The sequence below is a fragment of the Polypterus senegalus genome, chromosome 18 (genome assembly GCF_016835505.1).
Source record: "Polypterus senegalus isolate Bchr_013 chromosome 18, ASM1683550v1, whole genome shotgun sequence".
In the NCBI taxonomy this organism is placed as follows: domain Eukaryota; kingdom Metazoa; phylum Chordata; class Cladistia; order Polypteriformes; family Polypteridae; genus Polypterus; species Polypterus senegalus.
In genome coordinates, this window is record NC_053171.1 from 54,499,623 (window position 1) to 54,521,251 (window position 21,629).

General features: G+C 38.0%; 1 protein-coding gene across 3 annotated transcripts in view; it reads left to right on the forward strand.

The window, feature by feature from the left end:
* The window catches only part of stard9 (StAR-related lipid transfer (START) domain containing 9), a 234,268-nt gene that overhangs the window by 158,914 nt on the left and 53,725 nt on the right, over positions 1 to 21,629 (forward strand). For all 3 annotated transcript variants that reach the window (XM_039741793.1, XM_039741795.1, XM_039741794.1), the window contains exons 11-16: positions 3,685 to 3,782; positions 7,619 to 7,819; positions 7,932 to 8,029; positions 10,347 to 10,424; positions 17,226 to 17,300; positions 19,624 to 19,803. In XM_039741793.1, the coding sequence (XP_039597727.1) occupies positions 3,685 to 3,782; positions 7,619 to 7,819; positions 7,932 to 8,029; positions 10,347 to 10,424; positions 17,226 to 17,300; positions 19,624 to 19,803 (730 nt within the window). The remainder of the gene's footprint in view (positions 1 to 3,684; positions 3,783 to 7,618; positions 7,820 to 7,931; positions 8,030 to 10,346; positions 10,425 to 17,225; positions 17,301 to 19,623; positions 19,804 to 21,629) is intronic.

Consider the following 21,629-nt stretch of genomic DNA (forward strand, 5'->3'; position numbering starts at 1 on the left):
CAGGAAACAAATCCCGGGCAGGGCGCCAGCCCACCACAGTAATCAAAATTGTTAATAATTAAACACGCAAGGACACGGTGCCGCAGCGCTAGCTGGGAGCTTGCGCTCCGTTCACAGATTGTTCCTGCCTTGCACTGTATTCTTGCTTGTGCTGGCGCGACACTGGAAGGATAGATGGATAGAATAATTAAACACATACTACGAAGATATTTCAGTGTTCCTTAAAAGTTTTGAAGAATCGGCGTTCTAAGCTTACAAATGGCTTAATGTCTATTACAGAGCTGATTGTGTGGCGATTGGGTATTTGGAGAAAAAAAGTAAGGACAGGAATTGGGGGTTAGTACATTTGAAAAAGACAGTACTGATACAATAAAGTATTTCATCGAAGGTCGCACATGGCACAGCAAGCGTCTTGCGTGAGACATGAACAATCACTGCTTCACCATGTTTATTCCCATGTTTAATAACATGATTTAACTCCTATCATCATGAAAATTATATCACGTATACATCTCAGTATTTGAATTATTCAGAGAGCTGTAATATCACGAATGTAATGGATTCTGTGTCCTGTTGGAGGAAGAGAAAGCCCGTAAGCATGTAGTGATTCACACACATAGAGCACATAGAAGATCAAATACAAAACAAAGCATTTAGCGTGCTACTTTAGTTACGATGGGATTTGAGAAACTAGTAAATTAAACGATTTTAAGATTAAGTTTATGATGTTCTACTTTAATGACAAAATAAACTACGTGATTAAAGTGGAAATTTTGAGATTAAAGTTGATATTTTGTGCTTTTTTCCCACTGTGTGCCTATTTTTTTTTTGGCTGTACCCTAATAAGCTTTCATATGACACTCAGACGGTGGGCTACGACTTGCCTTTTCACAGCGACTTTGATATGTGACTTCTTCTTTATTTTCTTTATTTCGGGCGCTGTGCGACTTTGTGAACTTGAGCTTTCGAGTTTCTCCGACACTCTGTCACTCTGTCAACTTCCTTTTGTTGATTATACCACTATTTAAACCAGCAAATAATATGTTTTACTTGCGTCCACTTGGTATTCGATGAAATTCTTATATTTTCAACCGTGCTTTTCCCATTGTCTTTTCACAGAAGGATGAGCTTAAGGGCTGTTTATATTGATTTGCATATTCAAAGAGGCATAATTCTGGGAGGAGTTGGGGCGGGACAGCAGGCGTGTGCACGTGCGTTACTTTTCACACTGACCGGGATTTATGTAGCGGAAGAATGTGGAAGTTTGTGTACGCACAGATTTATGCATCGGGATTTTTCTATGCGTATGCACATTCCCGCTTTTGTGCTTTCGCACGGTGTTACACATGAGGCCCCTGGTCTGTTTGCTCAGGTGCTGATGGTTTTGTGAATTTAAAATTGTTCCAAAAAATGACAATTTCTGAAATTTCCTGAAGGTTGGTAGAAAACCAATTCAAGGCTTATTTGTCTAAGTATGGAATGTGTAAGAATGTGTAAATGAAGCATCATGTTAAACATACTGGGTATAATGACTGAAATGAAAAGTATTTTGGTGAAGAGTTCTAAGGGAATGCGAAGAGTGAAAAGATACAGTGCATCCGGAAATTATTCACAGCGCATCCCTTTTTCCACATTTTGTTATGTTACAGGCTTATTCCAAAATGGATTAAATTCATTTTTTTCCTCAGAATTCTACACACAACACCCCATAATGACAAAGTGAAAAAAGTTTACTTGAGGTTTTTGCAAATTTATTAAAAATAAAAAAACTGAGAAATCTCATGTACATAAGTATTCACAGCCTTTGCCATGAAGCTCAAAATTGAGCTCAGGTGCATCATGTTTCCCCTGATCATCCTTGAGATGTTTCTGCAGCTTAATTGGAGTCCACCTGTGGTAAATTCAGTTGATTGGACATGATTTGGAAAGGCACACACCTGTCTATAGAAGGTCCCACAGTTGACAGTTCATGTCAGAGCACAAACCAAGCATGAAGTCAAAGGAACTGTCTGTAGACTTCCGAGACAGGATTGTCTCGAGGCACAAATCTGGGAAGGTTACAGAAAAATTTCTGCTGCTTTGAAGGTCCTAATGAGCACAGTGGCCTCCATCATCCGTAAGTGGAAGAAGTTCAAAACCACCAGGACTCTTCCTAGAGTTGACTGGCCATCTAAACTGAGCGATCGGGGGAGAAGGGCCTTAGTCAGGGAAGTGACCAAGAACCCGATGGTCACTCTGTCAGAGCTCCAGAGGTTCTCTGTGGAGAGAGGAGAAACTTCCAGAAGGACAACCATCTCTGCAGCAATCCACCAATGAGGCCTGCATGGTAGAGTGGCCAGACGGAAGCCACTATTTAGTAAAAGGCACATGGCAGCCCGTCTGGAGATTGCTAAAAGTCACCTGAAGGACTCTCAGAGCATGAGGAACAAAATTCTCTGGTCTGATGACACAAAGATTGAACTCTTTGGTGTGCATGCCAGGCATCACATTTGAAGGAAACCAGGCACTGCTCATCACCAGGCCAATACCATCCCTACATTGAGGCATGGTAGTGGCAGCATCATGCTGTGGGGATGTTTTTCAGCAGCAGGAACTGGGAGACTAGTCAGGATAAAGGGAAAGATGACTGCACCAATGTAAAGAGACATCCTGGATGAAATCCTGCTCCAGAGCGCTCTTGGCCTCAGACTGGGGCATCCATTCATCTTTCAGCAGGACAACGACCCTAAGCACACAGCCAAGATATCAAAGGAGTGGCTTCAGAACAACTCTGTGAATGTCCTTGAGTGGCCCAGCCAGAGCCCAGACTTGAATCCAGACTTGATAATCGATTGAATATCTCTGGAGAGATCTTAAAATGGCTGTGCACCAACACTTCCCATCCAACCTGATGGAGCTTGAGAGGTGTTGCAAAGAGGAATGGGCGAAACTGGCCAAGGATAGGTGTGCTAAGCCTGTGGCATCATATTCAAAAAGACTTGAAGTTGTAATTGCTGCCAAAGGTGCATCGACAAAGTATTTAGCAAAGGCTGTGAATACTCATGTACATGTGATTTCTCGTTTTTTTTATTTTTAATAAATTTGCAAAAACCTCAAGTAAACTTTTTTCACGTTGTCATTATGGGGTGTTGTGTGTAGAATTTTGAGGAAAAAAATGAATTTAATCCATTTTGGAATAAGGCTGTAACATAACAAAATGTGGAAAAAGTGATGCGCTGTGAATACTTTCTGGATGCACTGTATGAACGTAATGAAACATTTCTTACACAACACCTCACTCACAAAACACGAGTGATGTTGTACTGCAGGGCTGTTTAATGGGTGCCTCATGAAATTTTACCTGTAAGTAATTTTGGGCAATACGTAACTTTTAAACCTAAAACTCTTTTCTAAAGTTTGTTAGGGGAGTAGGGTTCTACCAGAGTCTACTCTGGGAAGATGGATTATGATATCTGTATCTAATCAGCTTGGAAAAGTAAATCTTTTGCTCATCCCAGCAAGGGTTTGCCCACATAAATGCCCATTTTCAATTCTACATTGTTGAGACACTTAAATCTGTTCCAGTTAGAATATGCTGCTAAGTTGTATGCAGCCTTTATGGCATGAAAGTGTTACCTGCTGACAGTGTTGCATTAACTGAATGTGTTGTGAAGGTGTGTTAAGCTTGACTTTTTTTTTGTGCAGCGAGAGAGCAGATCCCAATTATTGTAGAGACCGCCTAACAGAAGGCTCCAACATCAACAAGTCTTTAGTCACCCTGGGCATTGTTATTTCTACCTTGGGTAGGTATATCCTTTTCACTGGGCTTCATCCACCAGCACCCTGAACAACCCTTTGTGTTGGATTTTTTTTTTCATGTTCTTTATAACTATTATTTCAAAACAAGTTTAAAAAATAATTTACCTTTTAAATTAAGACATCCTGAAGTTTAATTTAAAAAATTAAGAAGAAATGGTTGTGTTTGTACTCATGTAAGGATATTTATATTGTTATGTCATGATGTAAGACAGAATTGTTAATGTGATAAATACTAAATGTAATCTAACATATTTTAACCTGCCTAATATAATTCATTACTACCAGAGCAATGCACTTTCAATTCCCTCTCCAGAGAGTAATTCTTGTAACCAGGATGTTTAATTCTATTTTGTCCCATTATGATATTGACATTTTTCCTGCTAACATAAACCACTTGTATTCCATGAGCCTATATTTGTTAATATTTGAAATAATCCTTCCAGCAATTCTAAGCACTGTCCTGCTCGGGGCTGAGGGCCATCTTTGGTCTGGAATTCACCATACTGTTTTCTTGGAATTATAATGTGTTGGTTTCCCGTTGCCTTAAACATCTTGGTGTTAGAGCCAGATCTGAAATCTATCTTCGCTGCCTGTAACTATCTGTGCTGCTGCTGTACTGTCCCTAATTACCTCTATCTTCACTCACTCATTATAACACTTCTTCCTATTCCTATGCTTGTTCATCCGCATGGGTATTTGATTTCCCTCCTACCACCCATGTCTGGGATGCATTCCTCAATCCGTCGTCTAGGGGTTACAGGCTCCCACAAGGGAACTTATGAAGTTGAAATTAGAATTTTGTCACTATTTTCAAGAAATGAAACCCGACGAAATCCAACCAATACAGGGACAATAAGTGCAATTAGTCATGTATTGAAATTATTTTTAACAATTCTATATTAAAGAATAAAGCATAAATGTGAATCACTCATGCGCAATACACAATTTGGATTTAGGGCAAGTCTGAGAACCCAAGAATAACTTGATAAGGGTCTATGTATATGCTTTGTAGCAGGGGTCTCCAACTCCAGTCCTGGAGAGCTACTGTGGCTGCAGGTTTTCATTCTAACCCTTTTATTAATTAGTGACCAGATTTTGCTGCTAATTAACTCTTTTCCTTAATTTTAATTGATGCACAACTTAAGATTCAGGCCCCTTAATCATTTCTTTTTTCTTTAATTAGCAACCAAACAATATTAAGACGTGCATTACGGTGGTACAGTGGTAGTGCTGCTGCCTTGCAATTAGGAGACCTGGGTTCGCTTTCTGGGTCCTCCCTGTGTTCTCCCCATGTCTGCATGAGTTTCCTCCGGGTGCTCTGGTTTCCTCCCATAGTCCAAAGACATGCAGAATGTCTGACTGACAATATTAAGACACAAAATGTACCAAAACATAAACAACACTGTGTCTATCACACAATAACTGAAAACAAAGAAAGGTGAAGGCCTCAGTAATGTTGATCTGCTCAGGTCCACAAAATATTTTGACAGCTCTCTTAAAAAAGAAAAACAACATTTTTGGAAGCATCTGCCATGGCAGAATGAGCACCATGGAATTAAATAACAGGTTTAATTATGAGAATTGGCTTCAAATTAAAAAAACTGAATGAAGTAAAGTTGGTTGGAGTTTGAGGCCCCGAATTAGTTGCTCATCTGTTGTTCACTTCACATCAATTTTATGTTTAGGTGCCATTTAAGGTAAAAATAAAATCACTTCAGCGGTCAGAGTCTCAAGAAGAAAGTCATTTAAAGCACACATATTTGGGCTGACATTGGCAGCAAACAGCAATGGTCAGAATGGACAGTGAAAAACACCTAAAGTAGAAATAAACAAAGGAGTACGGCAAGGGTGCATATTGTACCCACGACCATTTAACATTTATTCAGAGGAAATTATACAAGAATCAGCATCAGATAGAACTGAACGAATAAAAAAAAATGGGTTGCAAGATCTCAATGGCAGATGCAGGTACTCTGCTGGGTCTTAATTTGAATGTGCAGAATACAAAGGTCATGGTTATAACTCAAAAGAAGATTAACGTCATTAACATACTAGAAAGGACAACAATTGAACTGAATTGAAGACCACTTTGACGCTAAGGTGAAAGTAAGAGCTAGAATAGAACAAGCACATTCTGCAATTATAAAAACCTACTTTGTAATAGAAAGTTAAATCTAACACTCAAGCTTTGGATTTTAAAATGTTATATTTGATCAACACATATTTATGGTTGTGAGTCATGGATGCTTCAATCGACACCCTACACAGGATAAACTCATTCAGGAAGTGGTAGTCTACATATATTGTGGACAGATGTGTATATCATAAATTGAATAAGATCCTGGAGGTGGAAAATATAATAAAAAGAAGAATGAAAAACTTTGCAATATATTATAGAAGGAAAGATTGAAGGGAACTGTGCAAGAGGAAGGAGAAATAACTCCTGGATGAGTTATATAAGAGACTGGAAAACTGATACACAAATGAACATATGCCATTCTGTTGGCCAAACACAGTCCCAGAGATGGCACCAACAAACAATGCAATTCAGGGTCTAGGGACTTTGAACCTATCCTTGTAGCACTGGGCAGTATAAGGCCTCTCATGTATACACCAATTTAGGGTACAAGTAAACTACACTTCGTTCAAACCATCATGCTTAAATAAAGACTATATACAGATATAAAGAAATCAAAGTACAGAAAAGCAGTGTCAATATTTAAGATATCATGTAAAAAAAAACTAAATCTTTTACAGTATTTCTTTTTGTTTCTTTTTCATATCATCATTCTTTTTCCTCATCCCCTTTCCCTTGGTAATGGTGTACAACTTCTCCTGTTTATCCCTCAGCATTTCACTCCAAATGCCCAAACTACCCTAATCTGTCTCTATTGCCTCCACACCTTGCCTATCCCTCAACTCACCATTTCTTTCTCTTACTCTGTGATACTCCATACAGCCACCTGACCCTTCTCATTTCTGTTCTTTTTATAATGCATCTTCAATAGCCATGTCTTAACTCCATAGGGTATATTGCTCCTCACATAGCTTTCATTTTTTTACCTTTCAGTGCCAGTGAGGCTTCTTTAGAAGTCTGAATAGTTATTATCAATAACCAAATTAGAAACAAAGAAGATTTGGGCAATGTCAGACTTCATATACGTGCATTGTCCCATAAAGTTATAATAGAGTTCAGAAATAGTGATCATAGAACAGGATGTTGCAGGCGTAACCTAATGTAGCGAATGCAACAGCTTCCTGCATGCAACATGTATATATTTTATCTCTTGTACACAAAGTGGTTGCACTGCCAGTACTGTACTATACTATCGTTGTTTTAATGTGACAGTATATCAGTGTATGCTTCAGCTCATAGGCAGCAGTAAATTGCCTAACATTCTGTTTCACAGAACGGGTCATGGACGTTCAGCAGTGCATACCCGAGCATCTTAATATGTGCATTAAGGGGTTGCTTAAAAAAGAGATTGGATTCTACTTTGTCTAAGGATTTTCTCTAATGGCGTTGTTACCTTTTTTGAATGATTGTGTTTGAGTGTAAATTAATCCGTTATATCCAATTGACTCTACACGTTACCAATGGAAGTTACACACTTGGATAGTTTGGAATATTTATCACTGTAAAAGTAAACTTTTCTATTCAGTTCTGTAATGGAATGGGAATACACAGTATAAAGTAAGAAAAAAAAATAAAACTAAATCTACACCATACATCTCACCCAGTCAGAACAATTAAGCATTGTCTTAAAATGCAGAAGATGCCAGTGTGTGAAGCTAAGCTAAATTGAAGTTCTTTCCACAGCCCAGAATTCCCAGATGTTTAGCAGCTGTCAAAGCATCAACAGCATGGCAAGTGAAGGTGAAAGCAGCAATACGGGAAGCCAGTCAAGCTCACAGTCGGGGGGCAGCCGGCGCCACTGTTATGTGCCCTATCGGGACTCCATCCTTACCTGGCTGTTGAAGGACAGTTTGGGTGGCAATTCTAAGACAGTCATGGTAGCCAGTAAGTGTATACTATTTCCCCTACACATTTTTGGGCAAGAGTGTGATTATCCTTCCAGTACAGGATTATTCGGTGATGTCTCACTATCTTTCTTACTCTGTCTTAATTTTAGCTATTTCTCCAAGTAGTAGCAGTTACAGCGAGACGATCAGCACCTTGCGCTATGCAGCCCATGCACGTAATATTATTAACAAGCCCCGAGTCAATGAGGTAAGTGATTACTCTTGTTGGTTAAATGACATGACTAGACAAAAAAATCTGCACAGCTATTAAAGTGGTGTTTGAGAAATGAGAAAGCAAAGGGAATCAGAGACTAAAGCCATGAGAAATCATTTGTGTTGTCCCTAATTGAAGCTTTAATTAACACAAATTATAAACAATGAAGAAAAGGATGCAAACTGCTATATTTTCCAAAGTTGAACAAGAAAGTTAGTAGAAGCAGGTCAGTTAGATGAATTTTGCAGCTAAAAGTGACTTTGATTCTGTGACTCATTTGCAATTTTTTATTGTGTGACTTTTTGAATTAATTTTGCAAGTAATCCATATCTGATGCAAGTGCATACAGTTAGCCATTCTGAAAGTGTGCTGCATGCATACAGGTAATAAAAACAAATTTATCAGACAAACGTGAATGAATAGACATCTAAGAATACTTGCAGCAACTGCGCAAGTTCACATAGTTTTCAGTCACAAGATGTCTGTGAATTTGTCAATATATGACGGTAAGAACAAAAAAGAAAACAGAAAATTGTGTATGCTGCTTAACTGCCACATCTGTATGTTGAGACCTGTGGACTTAAGAGGGAAGCCAAGACTGGTGACTTGATGCGAAACAGTGGGTTTACAATTCCAGAATGTTGAGGGGGTCATTGGATTACTTCTGTTAATGTCTGTCTTCAAGACGTTCTTGAGAATTACCATCTCCTTGCGTAAATGCGTAGCAATTGGTCTGTATTGGTTGACATTAGTTGTAGGGTACTACAAACTACCTAAAGTCTGTAGCGTTGACAAGTTCACAGTCTGTTTGTTTGTTCATTTATGAATTATGAAAGGCTATGTTTTGAACTATATAAGGCTGCCTTATATTTCAGGATGTTAAGTTGTGGATAAAAATTCCAGGACAATATTGATTCAAGCATTTAACCACAGTCATATACAGTATGCCTGTAACAGATTTCGTACCACATATCAAAGTGGTCTAAATCCAATCCGAAGAGTTTAGATTTTGTATAGTATTTTCTTAAAAAAGGCAAGATCTATGTCACCAAAGAGTGCAAAAATCAGAATTGAGCTACAGTGTCAATGCAACCTTGTTGGCACATCATGCATCACTGATGAACGTCCCTGTGCTTTGGAGGTGTACATTAATGTGCAAGCCATATTCTAGACCTTTCTAAGTCCTCCTCTCCACCATGCTACTGGTAAACTGGTGCTTTGTATTATAACCTATGTCATTTTTATCATATTTACTACTTAAGGGTGCTGCTACATATGCTGTTATAGTATGGCAGTCAACTGTACTGGCAAAGGTCAAATGCTAAAGGAAGAATTTCAGTTCTCAAAAAGCATTTGACCATCAAGGGAGAATATTAGAGTTGTAAATTTGGATGTCCCTTTTATCTTCAGTTGGAGAAAAGAGGCAGGTTGAGTAACTTACTCAGACTCACAAATTAAGGTGGAGATGGCAGTTGAGGAGTGGTTTAAAGTGTATTGCCTTCGCCCTAACACCCCACAGCCTACATAGAGGAGACAAAAAGACATATAGAGTGTTTAAATAAACAGCCAAGCAAAGATGCATTATCTTTGTTTATCCAGATTTGCAAAATTCCCTACCTCCGCTTTTATGATTCCTTCTGCAGTGGTCCCATTCTTCTAATTCAGTTTGGGACCACTTAGATACACATCTTTTTCTCCATCATAATGCACATCTTCAGTCAGTTATTTATCTCATTTTGCTCCACATTATCAGATTGCCAATGTTTGTTTATTTTCACCACACAACTTATTGCCCCTGCATACTGATTCACCTGCTGAAATCTGTACTTGTATTGTTCTCACGTCCAGCTTAGTTTTATGTTTCTCCTTAATCAGCAATGGCAAAATTGCATACATGAGGCTGTCAAGTTTACTCTCTCATGTTGAAAACACCAATAATTCTGATATTGCTGTAGCACTGCTGTAGCTGCTAAGAAATAAGTTTAGTGAGCATACGTGGAAAGTCTTAAAACGAATGCGGTTTTAAACAAAAAATAAACATCTCTGCAACTTTTCTGTCCATGTGAACACTGCAACTGTTCACTGAAAAGATGCCTTAGAAACTTAAGATCAGCTGACTGATTGAGCCGTTCTTACATTTGTTCTATTTCCTGTTGGGGATATGGGATTATCCACAACTTGGGTCAAAATCAACCCATATTTTAGGAGAAACTATTCAAAAGAGGTAATGAAAGCATACACCATTAGCATAATGGAGTGGTTTATTTTTCAGTATTCTTTTAATATTTCTTTTTCTTTTATTTTTCATAAGGATGCAAATGTGAAACTGATCCGAGAACTGCGAGAAGAAATCGACCGGCTAAAGACCATGCTGATGAGCTTTGAACTGGTACTTATTTTATTAATTACATGCATCAGTGTGGTCAAAGAGTGCAGACAATACTTGACTCTTCTGTTGAATTCCATCGGCCTTTATGGTAAGACATGAGAACTATAATTTAATGCGGTCATCAACGACGATTGCAGCACACAATGACCTGTTAATGATTTATGAAATGGTTTGGTATTGTGAGCAGTTTTTCTACAGATATTTTTTTCTGTGCAAGTGGATATAATTATTTGTAAATAGAGGAATCTCACTTATTGCGAGATACGAAATGATTAAAGAAAAAGTAACTGTTTAGGACAAGCACAGCTACAGCACCACATTACTGTTCTGCAAGAGATGAAAGAAAATGGCAGGCCACTGGTTCCAAGTACAGGGGCCTGAATATTAAATATGAATTGTCAATACCAGGTGGTCTTAATGTACTGACAGAGCCAAACCTTTAAGCCAGATTGTGCTCTAAATTTTATCTGGTCAGGCCTTGAGATGCTAAAACATTGTTTGACAAAATTGCAAAACAAAATGTATGTTTCAAGGAAAAAAGGCCTAAACTTGTAAGTAAGAAGCGCAAAGAAGTCAAAAAGTTTTCTCTGTAATATTCAACATAGTGGAAAATCTGTGTGCATCAACCTTAATATCACATAGCATGCACTTGCAGCTTGTCCCACCATAGCAACAAGAATCAGCAACATGGAAAGGCACAAAGTACTTTTAACCCTTAAATAACAATAAATAAAACCAGAAATGAACTCCCCATATAAAAATCTAAATACTTGGAACCTATGTAAATAATAAGGAAAATAAGTTCCAAAACAAATTAATAAACACTAAGACTCATAGCAACAATGTCTGGCACAAGTCTGGTGTTCAAGCTGATACCCTTGGGCAGAATCATGTCATGTTAGGGTACATGCTAGAATCAGTCAGAATACTAAAAGAACACATTTGAAGCAACCATTAAACCCAAAGTAAAAAAAAAAAAAAAATTGTAAACAAAATGTAAAACAAATCCCATCACTAAAGTTTTTTTCAAGGTGCCTTTTAGCTTCCTCTGATAAAATGATTGTGAACTTAAAGAAAGGAGATCTGATGCTTAAATACTGACAGCTGTATGCCGTCATCTTAAATAGGGAGGATGAGATAACATTACACATCATGTGACCAGCAACTTTGATAATAACTGTAAATAAAAGGAACTTAGGTATGCAAAATTCTTCCACTTAAATGATCAGCTTTGAAGAAAATCTCTTTAAAAGTCGGCTCAATACTTTAACAACCTCACATGCAGTCCAAATTGCTGGACAGCTGAAATGGGAAACTTTGCGTAGATTTCCCTTCATTGGGCATTAACAATCTTAACTTCACACATTTTATTTAAATGAAAAGCTAATTTTGACAAAATTTTATAGAATGTCTCAGAAAACCAATAGCCATGAATTTGGGAAAACTAGTGTGTTAATTTTGACAGCCATCTCAGTTTTCTCCTCTTGACCTTGTAGAGGCCTGTTTATATATATTTCTAACTTGTTTTGTTTCCTGTCGTTTTTGATGTGGTGCTAGTGTTTTTACAAAAAAGAAAACAGAATAATGTTGTCTCAGGAGGTTTCCCAGTTTCCAGGTCTGTCTTGTTGCAACATCTGAAAAATAAAATGTTTTCTTATATCTTCAAAGTGTAGAAATTTATAAGTATTCTGCTATGTAGGCTCCTCAAGTTTTGTCAGCATACTGTAGTTTTTTTGGATAATGACATATATTAGCTAAACATTGAGACCTTTTTTTTTTTTTACTAATTATTCTGTTTAGCACAACATCATTAATATACTTCAATTAACATACTTCAAAATATTTAATTTTAATTAAATATTTGCTATCCAAAGTTAACAGCAGTCGGTTTTGACTATGGAATGGGGTAAGGTGGAAAATTCTTCCCCAAGTTTATGCTACTGTTAATACGTGATCAGATTTATTGTTTTTGGTATGGGAGATAACTTTAGGACTGTAGTTACAAGCAAGGAGGGTCCGATATATATCAGTCATGAACAGATAACAAAGGACAAAATAAATGACAGTTAACAAAAAATGAACAAGTGACCTAAAATAAAAAAAGCATGGACTTGTCAGAATATTCATTAATATGACACCGTCTGTCACTTTATGAGGTTTATACATCAGTTGATTGGCACCTATTCTGGAAATCCCCAACCTGGTATTTTGTTGTCCCAGTCATAATTTCAGTGCTGTGTGTAGGAGCAGGTTCAAAACAGTAGGAGCGGGATTAGAGTTTCATGCAGCTCACTTGGAACAGAATAAATACCCTTTCCTAGTGAGGAGCAATAAGAATCTTTCATAATGGCAAGATAAATACAATGTCATTAACATGCGTGAGCCAACATTGCACCATCTCAGTGAGTATTTAATAGTTAAAGATAATTAATGTGACTTTCGTTGTCCCTTGAACGTGAAAAATATTTTTTTAAGTGAAGAGTTTTATGTTCACATTGTACAGAATGGAAAGTCCAGCTGAACTAGATGTTATTTCAAGAGCTGTGCAGATGTAGAATGTTCTTGTTTAGGGATTAAACATGAGATGTGTCAAGCAAGAGAACTGGAATGCAAGGCATCATTAAATTGTTTCCAAAATGAAATCACAAAACACCAGCAATTTATTTTTATATTGCCCAAAATTACTCAAAAATGGGCTTTAACAGGCCCTGTTTAATTGACCCCAGCCTTGACTCATGAAGATGACAAGGAAAAAAATCCCTAAAATCTTGCAGGAAAAAAAGAAGAAATCTGGGAAGGGTAATGCAAAGCTAGGTTTCTCTTCCAGGTAGGTTGGACATGCAGTGGGTGTGGAAAATGGGGTTAAAACAAAACAGAACACCAGTTATTCTCTTCACAGAGCTACATATCCAATCTACCATTTCTGTCACCTTAGAAATACAATACAAGAATGTAATTTGCAGGCACAGAGCATTGCAACAAATCCCAAAGGAAAATGCAAGCATACATTATAATACTCACTAAATGCAAAAAAATATTACAATACAATTACATTGCACTTACAATACATATCTATTTAGAAACACAAAATTCTAGTTTCTGATTAGAAGAGTAATGCTTTACAACTGGGATATGTCATTTAATTAAAGTAATGTGTTGCTATCTACCACATTACCTCTAACTCTGGTTATAATTGAATGTCGTGAATTTACTTCATCTCAAGTTGAAGTCAACAGGGAAGGAGAAACTGAACTAGTTTTGAGTGAATTCTAATGGTGCAGTGATCTTTTAAGTGTCCCAGATGACTAGGCAAGTGTCTTTCAACTATGTTGCCAAGAATGTGACCTGAACTGTGAGGCAGCAGTACTACTGACTGATTAAATTAGTAGAATGAAATATCACAACAGTAAAATCTCTTGCAGCAGTGGCAGCAGGAGCAGGAAGCATGAGGTGAGGTTTTGCCCCCATATATTCAATATTAGGTACTCACCTCTCTCAAACCGAAAAGAAGTTTGTTTGTTTTTTTTCTCTGACGCTTTTCCTCAGTCATTGCCATGCTGCCAAATAGCCACAACAGTAAAGCATGTGGATTCTTCAGTCCTTCCTGTTTGCATCAACTGCACAGCATTCTGGGTAACACTTTAAAGTGGTTGGCTCACATATTACACACAGGTCACATGCAGGTTGCTACAAAAAACATCACTGTTAAGATGTAAATACACATTTCCAGTTCTTTTCTGTGTGTGCATTTTGAGTTTATATTTATTTTTAGCCAACTACTAGGATCAACATTGTATGCTCCAGCATTTTGATGTCACACTAGCCTTGCAAGGCATCATTGGGCCATGTCATGTCATTTTCTAACTTAATCCAGACCGGGGTTGCTGGAGACCATCCCAGCTAGCATAGGGCACAAGTCAGGAACAAACCCTGGACAGAGTGCCAGTCCATTGAAGGACGACCACACACACACACAACCCCACACAAAACACGCACTGTGGCCAATTCACCTAACTTGCATGTCTTTCGACAGTGGGAGGAAGCCCATGCAGACAATGGTAGAACATGCAAACTCCACGCAGGGACACGACCCGAGACTCAAACCTTTGTCTCCTTATTGCAAGGCAACATTGCTACCACTACGTCACGGTGCCACCCATTTTATCATAGGGTACTGTGAGAAAAAAAAATGTGTCTAAAGTTTTGTCTAAATTTTCAGGAATATATTAATTGAACAAGATCACTGGCACACCCAGCAAATTTGCTTTGCAAAGTTTCACCAAATAGTACTAGTTGTTGTTGTCCCCATATTATAATTACAATAATTATATTGAGCATATGACAGGTGAATTCAAAAGGAGTTGTGGTATTGTATGCGGAAGTCGGAAGTGGCAGAGAAGTATGTAAGAGTTGTACAGGGTATAAATATGAGGGAAGTGTGACAGTTGTGAGGTCTGTGGTAGGAGTGACAGATACATTCAAGGTGGAGGTGGAATTGCATCAGGGATCAGCTCTGAGGCCTTTCTTATTTGCAATGGTGATGGACAGGTTTACAGACAAGATTAGACGAGTCCCCGTGGACCAAGTTGTTTGATGATGATATTGTGATTTGTAATGAGAGTAGGGAGCAGGTTGCGGAGACCCTGGAGAGGTGGAGATATGCTCTGGAGAGGAGAGGAATGAAGGTCAGTAGAAACAAGACAGAATATATGTGTGTAAATGAGGGAGAGGTCAGTGGAATGGTGAGGATGCAGGGAGTAGAGTTGGCAAAGGTGGATGAGTTTAAATACTTGGGATCAATAGTACAGAGTAATGGGGATTGTGGAAGAGAGGAGAAGAAGAGAGAGCAGGCAGAGTGGAATGGGTGGAGGTGTCAGGAATAATTTGAGACGGACGGTTATCAGCAAGAGTGAAAGGGAAGGTCTACATGACGGTAGTGAGACCAGCTATGTTATATGGGTTGGAGACGGTGGCACTGACCAGAAAGCAGGAGACGGAGCTAGAGGTGGCAGAGATAAAAATGCTGAGATTTGCATTGGGTGTGACAAGGGTGGACAGGATTAGAAATTAGTACATTAGAGGGTCACCTCAGGTTGGATTGTTTGGAGACAAAAGTCAGAGAGGTGAGATTATGTTGGTTTGGACATGTGCAGAGGAGAGATGATGAGTAAATTGGGAGAAGGATGTTAAGGATAGAGCTGCCAGCCAAAAGGAAAAGAGGAAGGAGGTTTATGGATGTGGTGAGAGAGGACATGCAGGTGAGCAGCCGAAAAAAGAAGAAGAAGAAGAAGTACTAATTATGACCAAGATATTAAATGGTGCATCTGTAGGACTTTCTCTTTCTTTCTTGCCCAAGGGGACAAGACAGCACAGTAAACAGGCCAAAGGTCAAAACATAATTATTACCAAAACTGAGCGCCAGAGTTCAAAGCAACAACCAAAGTGTAAACAAAATGCCAGCAAATGTTCCTGATGTTAATCTGTTGGCCTTTCCTCCATGACCACTAATTAATTTTGTTTTTTTCTAGAAAACTGAAAGCTAGTCATGGCCTTTTATAATGATGACGCTATAACGTTCCATGTAATCATGCTGACATGTAACCAGCAAATGAACAAGGAGAATGACAGCAACGGCAAGGAAAACTGATAATAAAATGGAAATATGGTGACATCACCACACTAACTATAAAAAAAAAAAGAAATCTTAAAATAATGACGGACAGTGATTTAGGATGTCCTAATGCACCCCAATTGCCCAGGCATCATGTAGCTTTATAAGGGTCAGAAAAACTAAATAATGGTGCCCATGAAAGAACAAGCACACAAAATGATAACACAAAGATATCACAAAATATCGAAAAATATTAATAACAAAAGTCATTAATACTGTTACTACAGCAGAGAAAATTAAATTAAATAGTTTTCATTCCTAAAAGTACAGAAAAGAAAGGAGTTGACTCCTACTATCTGTGGCCACTGAACACAATTATTTTCACACCCTCACCACTTCTAGGAATCAACAAATTACTGTTTAAAGACACCTTCTCTAACAGTTTGCCTGAAGAAAGTAGCCCTCATCTTCTACCAATCATAACCTACAATGTACACACTGATGGCAGAACCTAATTGTCGCCACCATACATATATGTACATAGCTGTGGTTTCAGTGCCCTCTTTAGGTAGGTGGGTGTAATAAATTTGTTAAGCAGTTACTGTGACTTTTGAAAGAAGTTGAGAGAACTCTTGTAAATAGTCAGGTAGACACAGTATGGCAGCATAGAGACAAACAACAGCAACTTGGGTATGAGTTTTTGGAACCAGAAATCAGTTGTTAGTTACACATAAGGATTATTAACTTGTTACCTTAATTCTAAGCACATAGCAAGATATTTACGGTAAAACATGTAACTTGCATCACATCCAGGAAATGTTATTAAAAAGGTGTTGAGGTGTAGTGGACAACCAAAAAAGATGCACCTGTTGATGCTCAGGTGTGCAAAGGTTTCAAAGTGCACCCCAGTTTCATCTCCATTTGAAGCCTATGTCATCTATATGCATACTGTGATGGATGGGTCATGGGCATTTCCTCTAAGACTATTTTTGTTTCTTTTAAAAACAGGATATTAAAGTCCCCTCTATTTTTGTATGCACTATGTAGAATTCCCAAAGTGCATCATGAGACCTCATTTCCACCCTCACTTGAATTTGTAAACTCTGCATGTTATTTATAGTACAGATTTTCCACTTCCACACATTGTTCACTTAACTAACCTTCATTTTTCTTTTTCCTTTTGACAACAGCGCAACTCCAGCCCCTCGCTCAGTGAAGACAGAGATGGCCACTTTTCAGACATTGTTATGCAAAATGAGCTGAAGGTATGTCAGGGTGGATGGCAAAGTCTTTCAAAAGTGCTGTAAATAAAAAGTAGACTAGTAGTCTTACCCTTTGATCAGTGGGCAAAATGTGGCAGCTTGAACCCTCAAACCAGATGCTGAGCAATTGCATTTCTATTGGTTGAGAGGGAAATTCCTTTGCATACTTTTTAATAGCCTTCCTTTACGCACAGAACACATAACATTTATTTTGTAACATGAGGGTTGTGTTTCTTTTAGTAGCAATCAGTCTCAAATTTGTGGCCTCATATTATGCATGTTGCATCAATTTCACAATGGAACGCACATGGCATGTTTCATGTTCTGTGCTTTAATAGCAGTAAGCATTTCATGGTAACACCAACTTATACAGGCGTAAGCTTCACCTAAGAGGCAAATGTGCACCCTCTTCCATCAAATAAACTAATTTGCTAAACTAAACTAATCCCATGTTATACCTTTTTACAATTCTGAAGGGCCAATTAAAAGTGGCAGAGGTTGGCACTTATTTGGTTAAGTAGAGCCGGGTTCCATATTTTACATGAATGCTGCTAGTAGTCCTCCTAAAGACCATGGCTTTATTTACTATGGTTTACTGAATCATCTAAAAACCCTTAAATGCCAGTCACAACTGGCCTTTTTAAGAACAATACTTCTGAATCATTGTAGAATGATAAGTGTACTGACAATCTTACAGAGCAGATTTCCTCCCCCATTCCAGATTAGTTTACCATTTATGAACCACTTTTATGGGAAGTCTAGAGATTATCATTGGCTTTGAGTGAGATGATCATTGTTTTCTTAACTGTGAGGCTACTTGTTCTCTATCACGTCAAATGAGGAAAGCAGCAAAACAATACATAGATAAGCTGTAGTTCTGACAGACCCTGCAGCACTGTGAGCGCTTCTCACAAACTCTAATCATTGCCCAGCAATATGATATTAAAGAGTTGAGTTGTAACTTAATGTATTTATGTCATCAAATCAAATTTCATAAAGCCAGCCATCTAAAAGAGAAACTCATTCACATGGTCACATATTTGACCAGATCTTATTCATTGACAGCACTCACAGAACCGGGCTGAGTCCCTCTTACCATAAGGCATTACCCCTTTTCTGTCTCAAATATACCATGTCAATGTTTTTCTCTGAAATCTCAAAAGTACTCCTTCTTTTAGCCTTGCTGCTTCTATTTCTGATCTTTGACATCTTCTCGCTTAACACACACATAAGAAATATTTGTTGACCATGTTAATTCAGCTCTCCACTCAGTTTTTGATGAAATAGCACATTTAACACATAGATAATTCTCCTTTAAGCTTTCAGCTCCATAGTATAACTCTTTTCCATTCGCTGTGTGTGATCATATCATCATACCTGTCTTCTGCTAGAACTCTTGCCATTGTTTTTGATTTTTCACTTTGTTGTTCAGCACATGTAAATCACATTAGGAAAGTGTCTTGCTGGCACCTCCACAAGAGTCCTCAGTCTGCTCTCTGTTTTTCTGATAGCAAGAAGCGCGACCTTTCTTTCATCACTGCCTGTACTGAATTCTGTAAGTTTATTTGCAGGAGCTCTTTCTAATCTGTTGTCTAAGTTCAAGATGGTTCAGATGTCTACTACCATTCTCCTCACTTGTCCTTACAACAGTATGTTCTGTTCTGCTTTCACTACCTCCTTGTGTCTCATGGGACTGTATATAAAATTCTATTACTAACCTTTAAAGTTTGCACTAGACGACATCAGTAACCTCCTGTATCTTTGCATTCCCATCTGCCCACTCTGGTTCACAGCTTCTGACAATCATGTTGAGCCACAAACTGCATTATGGGTGACAGATCCTTCAACTGAAAGGCCTGAGGCTTTGGAATGACCTGCTTTAAATAAGTCGATGGGCGGAGTCAATTTATTGCTTTAAAAGACAACTTGAACCCCACCTAGCAGACATAGACATTCTTACCCTTTCACTCTGTTCACTCTCTCAATCTGACTGCTCAGGATGATACACAGTTTCACAAATCCTGTTCGTTGTTTCTTATTCTAATTCAGAACTTTTGTGTTTTAACTGTTGTATCTTTTGATATTAGTTTATATCTACAGTAGTTTAATATACTTTATCTTTTTCAGGTCTTCTATTTCTGTTGTACCTTTTCTAAATACCTGTGAACACTTTAAGCTTGGGAAAGGCATTAAGTAAATAAAATAAGAATAATGCTTTTTATATAAAAATTGTATTTTTATTATTACAGAACTGGTGCTTTTTAAAAAGGTTGGTATGAGACTGGTGGGCACAGACGGTGGAATGGTAAACTTTTTTTTTTTTCAGATTGAACAGCTGACCAAAGACTGGACGGACAAATGGAAGGATAAACAGGAACTTATGGAGGAGTATCGAGTGGACATCAACAGGGAGCGGGAAGGAGTTCTCATCGATTCTCGCTTGCCTCACTTGATAGCTGTGGATGGAGATGTGCTGAGCACTGGGATAGTATTCTATCACCTTAGGGTATATTTTGATCTTTATGTTTTATACCTGAATGGGTCCACAGTATTGTTCAATTTCATTTCTGTTTTCTTTTTAATTATACCACAACATAACATTCTGAGACCTAAAGATTGACAGGGTGTCACAGCCTACCCGGGCTGCACTAATCAGGCAAAACTGCAATATATTTCTGATTTTAGAAAACTGTAGTTCAGCCAGCCTGAATATCAAAGTTTACCATAAAATCTGTCATATAATGTGCACTTGTGTATAATGACCATGCTGATTTACGCCAAAATGTTCAGTTGAAAAAGAAATTCATACATTATGTGCACTCAAGATTTTATTAACTCTTTTAGAATGGGTGTCAACAGAAGAAGTAAGGCTGTAAACGTCGGATAAAATACTCGCCATTATGGTAAAGGTAGATAGTCTTTGCTTGGAGGTATGATAGACTCGTGGACTTGATGTCTAATTCCTGTGTGTGTGTGAGTAGTGACAAGCAAAAATGGCATTGACATCTGGTGAGAAAGCAAAGTGAATGCACAAAACAAAATATCCAGTGGATTATATGACATTTTGCGTATGTTTCATTATTTTAAATTGGACTCTGGCTTGTTAGACTGTGATTTAAGTTCAAGTGACTTGGAGATCGAGATCAAAAATGAAAGTGAAGTACTGGCATCAGCTGATCAGTCCCCTGCTAATCGTGGTGCTGAACGTTTGCCTGGGAGGGCCGCCACTTACAGTGACAAGATGTTGTAAACCTGCTTGCATCGCCGATGACAACCCTGCTCAGCCACTGTAGCCAGAGATAGGGAACACGCAGTGAGAGTGGCTACAGAACCAGCAACAGACATTTTATGTTGATTTATGTTTATGTGCTTTTCAGAAAAACAGTCCCAATCTTGCTACTGCTGCTGGTGCCGTTGCAGCCAAAGACAGTTAACATGCAGCGACAGCGCACTGCACGCGGAGACAGATATTTTATTCTAATATATGTGAGAATCTATTGCTTTAAAATTATCTCTTGTTTGTAATGCGCAACCTAATTTTTAGCAAACTAAACTGAGTGAAAATTACACACATTACACACCAAGTTTTATGGTAATTGAAAAAGTTTATAACTCCGCTATGTGTATTTGTTTCATAAATATGAAGACAAACTTTTGGCCTCTTAATCTGAATCAAATGCCTTTAGCACTCACACTGTATTTTGTATACCACTTTTCACACTTGTACGATGACATACAACGCTCATAAGCATGCAATAGATAGATAAACTGCAACTATAATAGTTTGATTTTTAGGTAGCCTTTAATAATAAATAACAGCTTAGGTTTAATTCTACACAAGCTGATCATTTGAGTTGAAAGGAGGCCTCATCGGCAAGACACTGGACTGGAAAGATAAAGATTAGACCTTCAAACCTTGATTCTGGCTATCTAAACAACTTTAAAATTTCCTTTTATTATCAAAATATAAATGAGCATTTTTGTAATAAATAAGTGAAACTTGTGAAGTTATTATTACTGTAGTTATCATTATCAATCAGTTATGGAAATCTAGCCTAGTGGTGGGTAACTGGGCCTTCAGCTGTATAGCGCCCAGACTCTGGAATGACCTACTGAAATTAATCAGGTCAGCTGACTCCATAAATTCTTTTAAAAACAACTCAAAACTCATCTGTTCAAGAAGGCTTTTAGCTCTACCTGACTTTATTACCCTTCTCTCAGTTTACCTCTGTGTCAAGATGCTCATGTAACCTGTGTGTGTGTGCTAGACCATCAATTATGTTGTAGCATTCAGCCATATATCTTTATTACCATTGACTACCTACAGGTAGG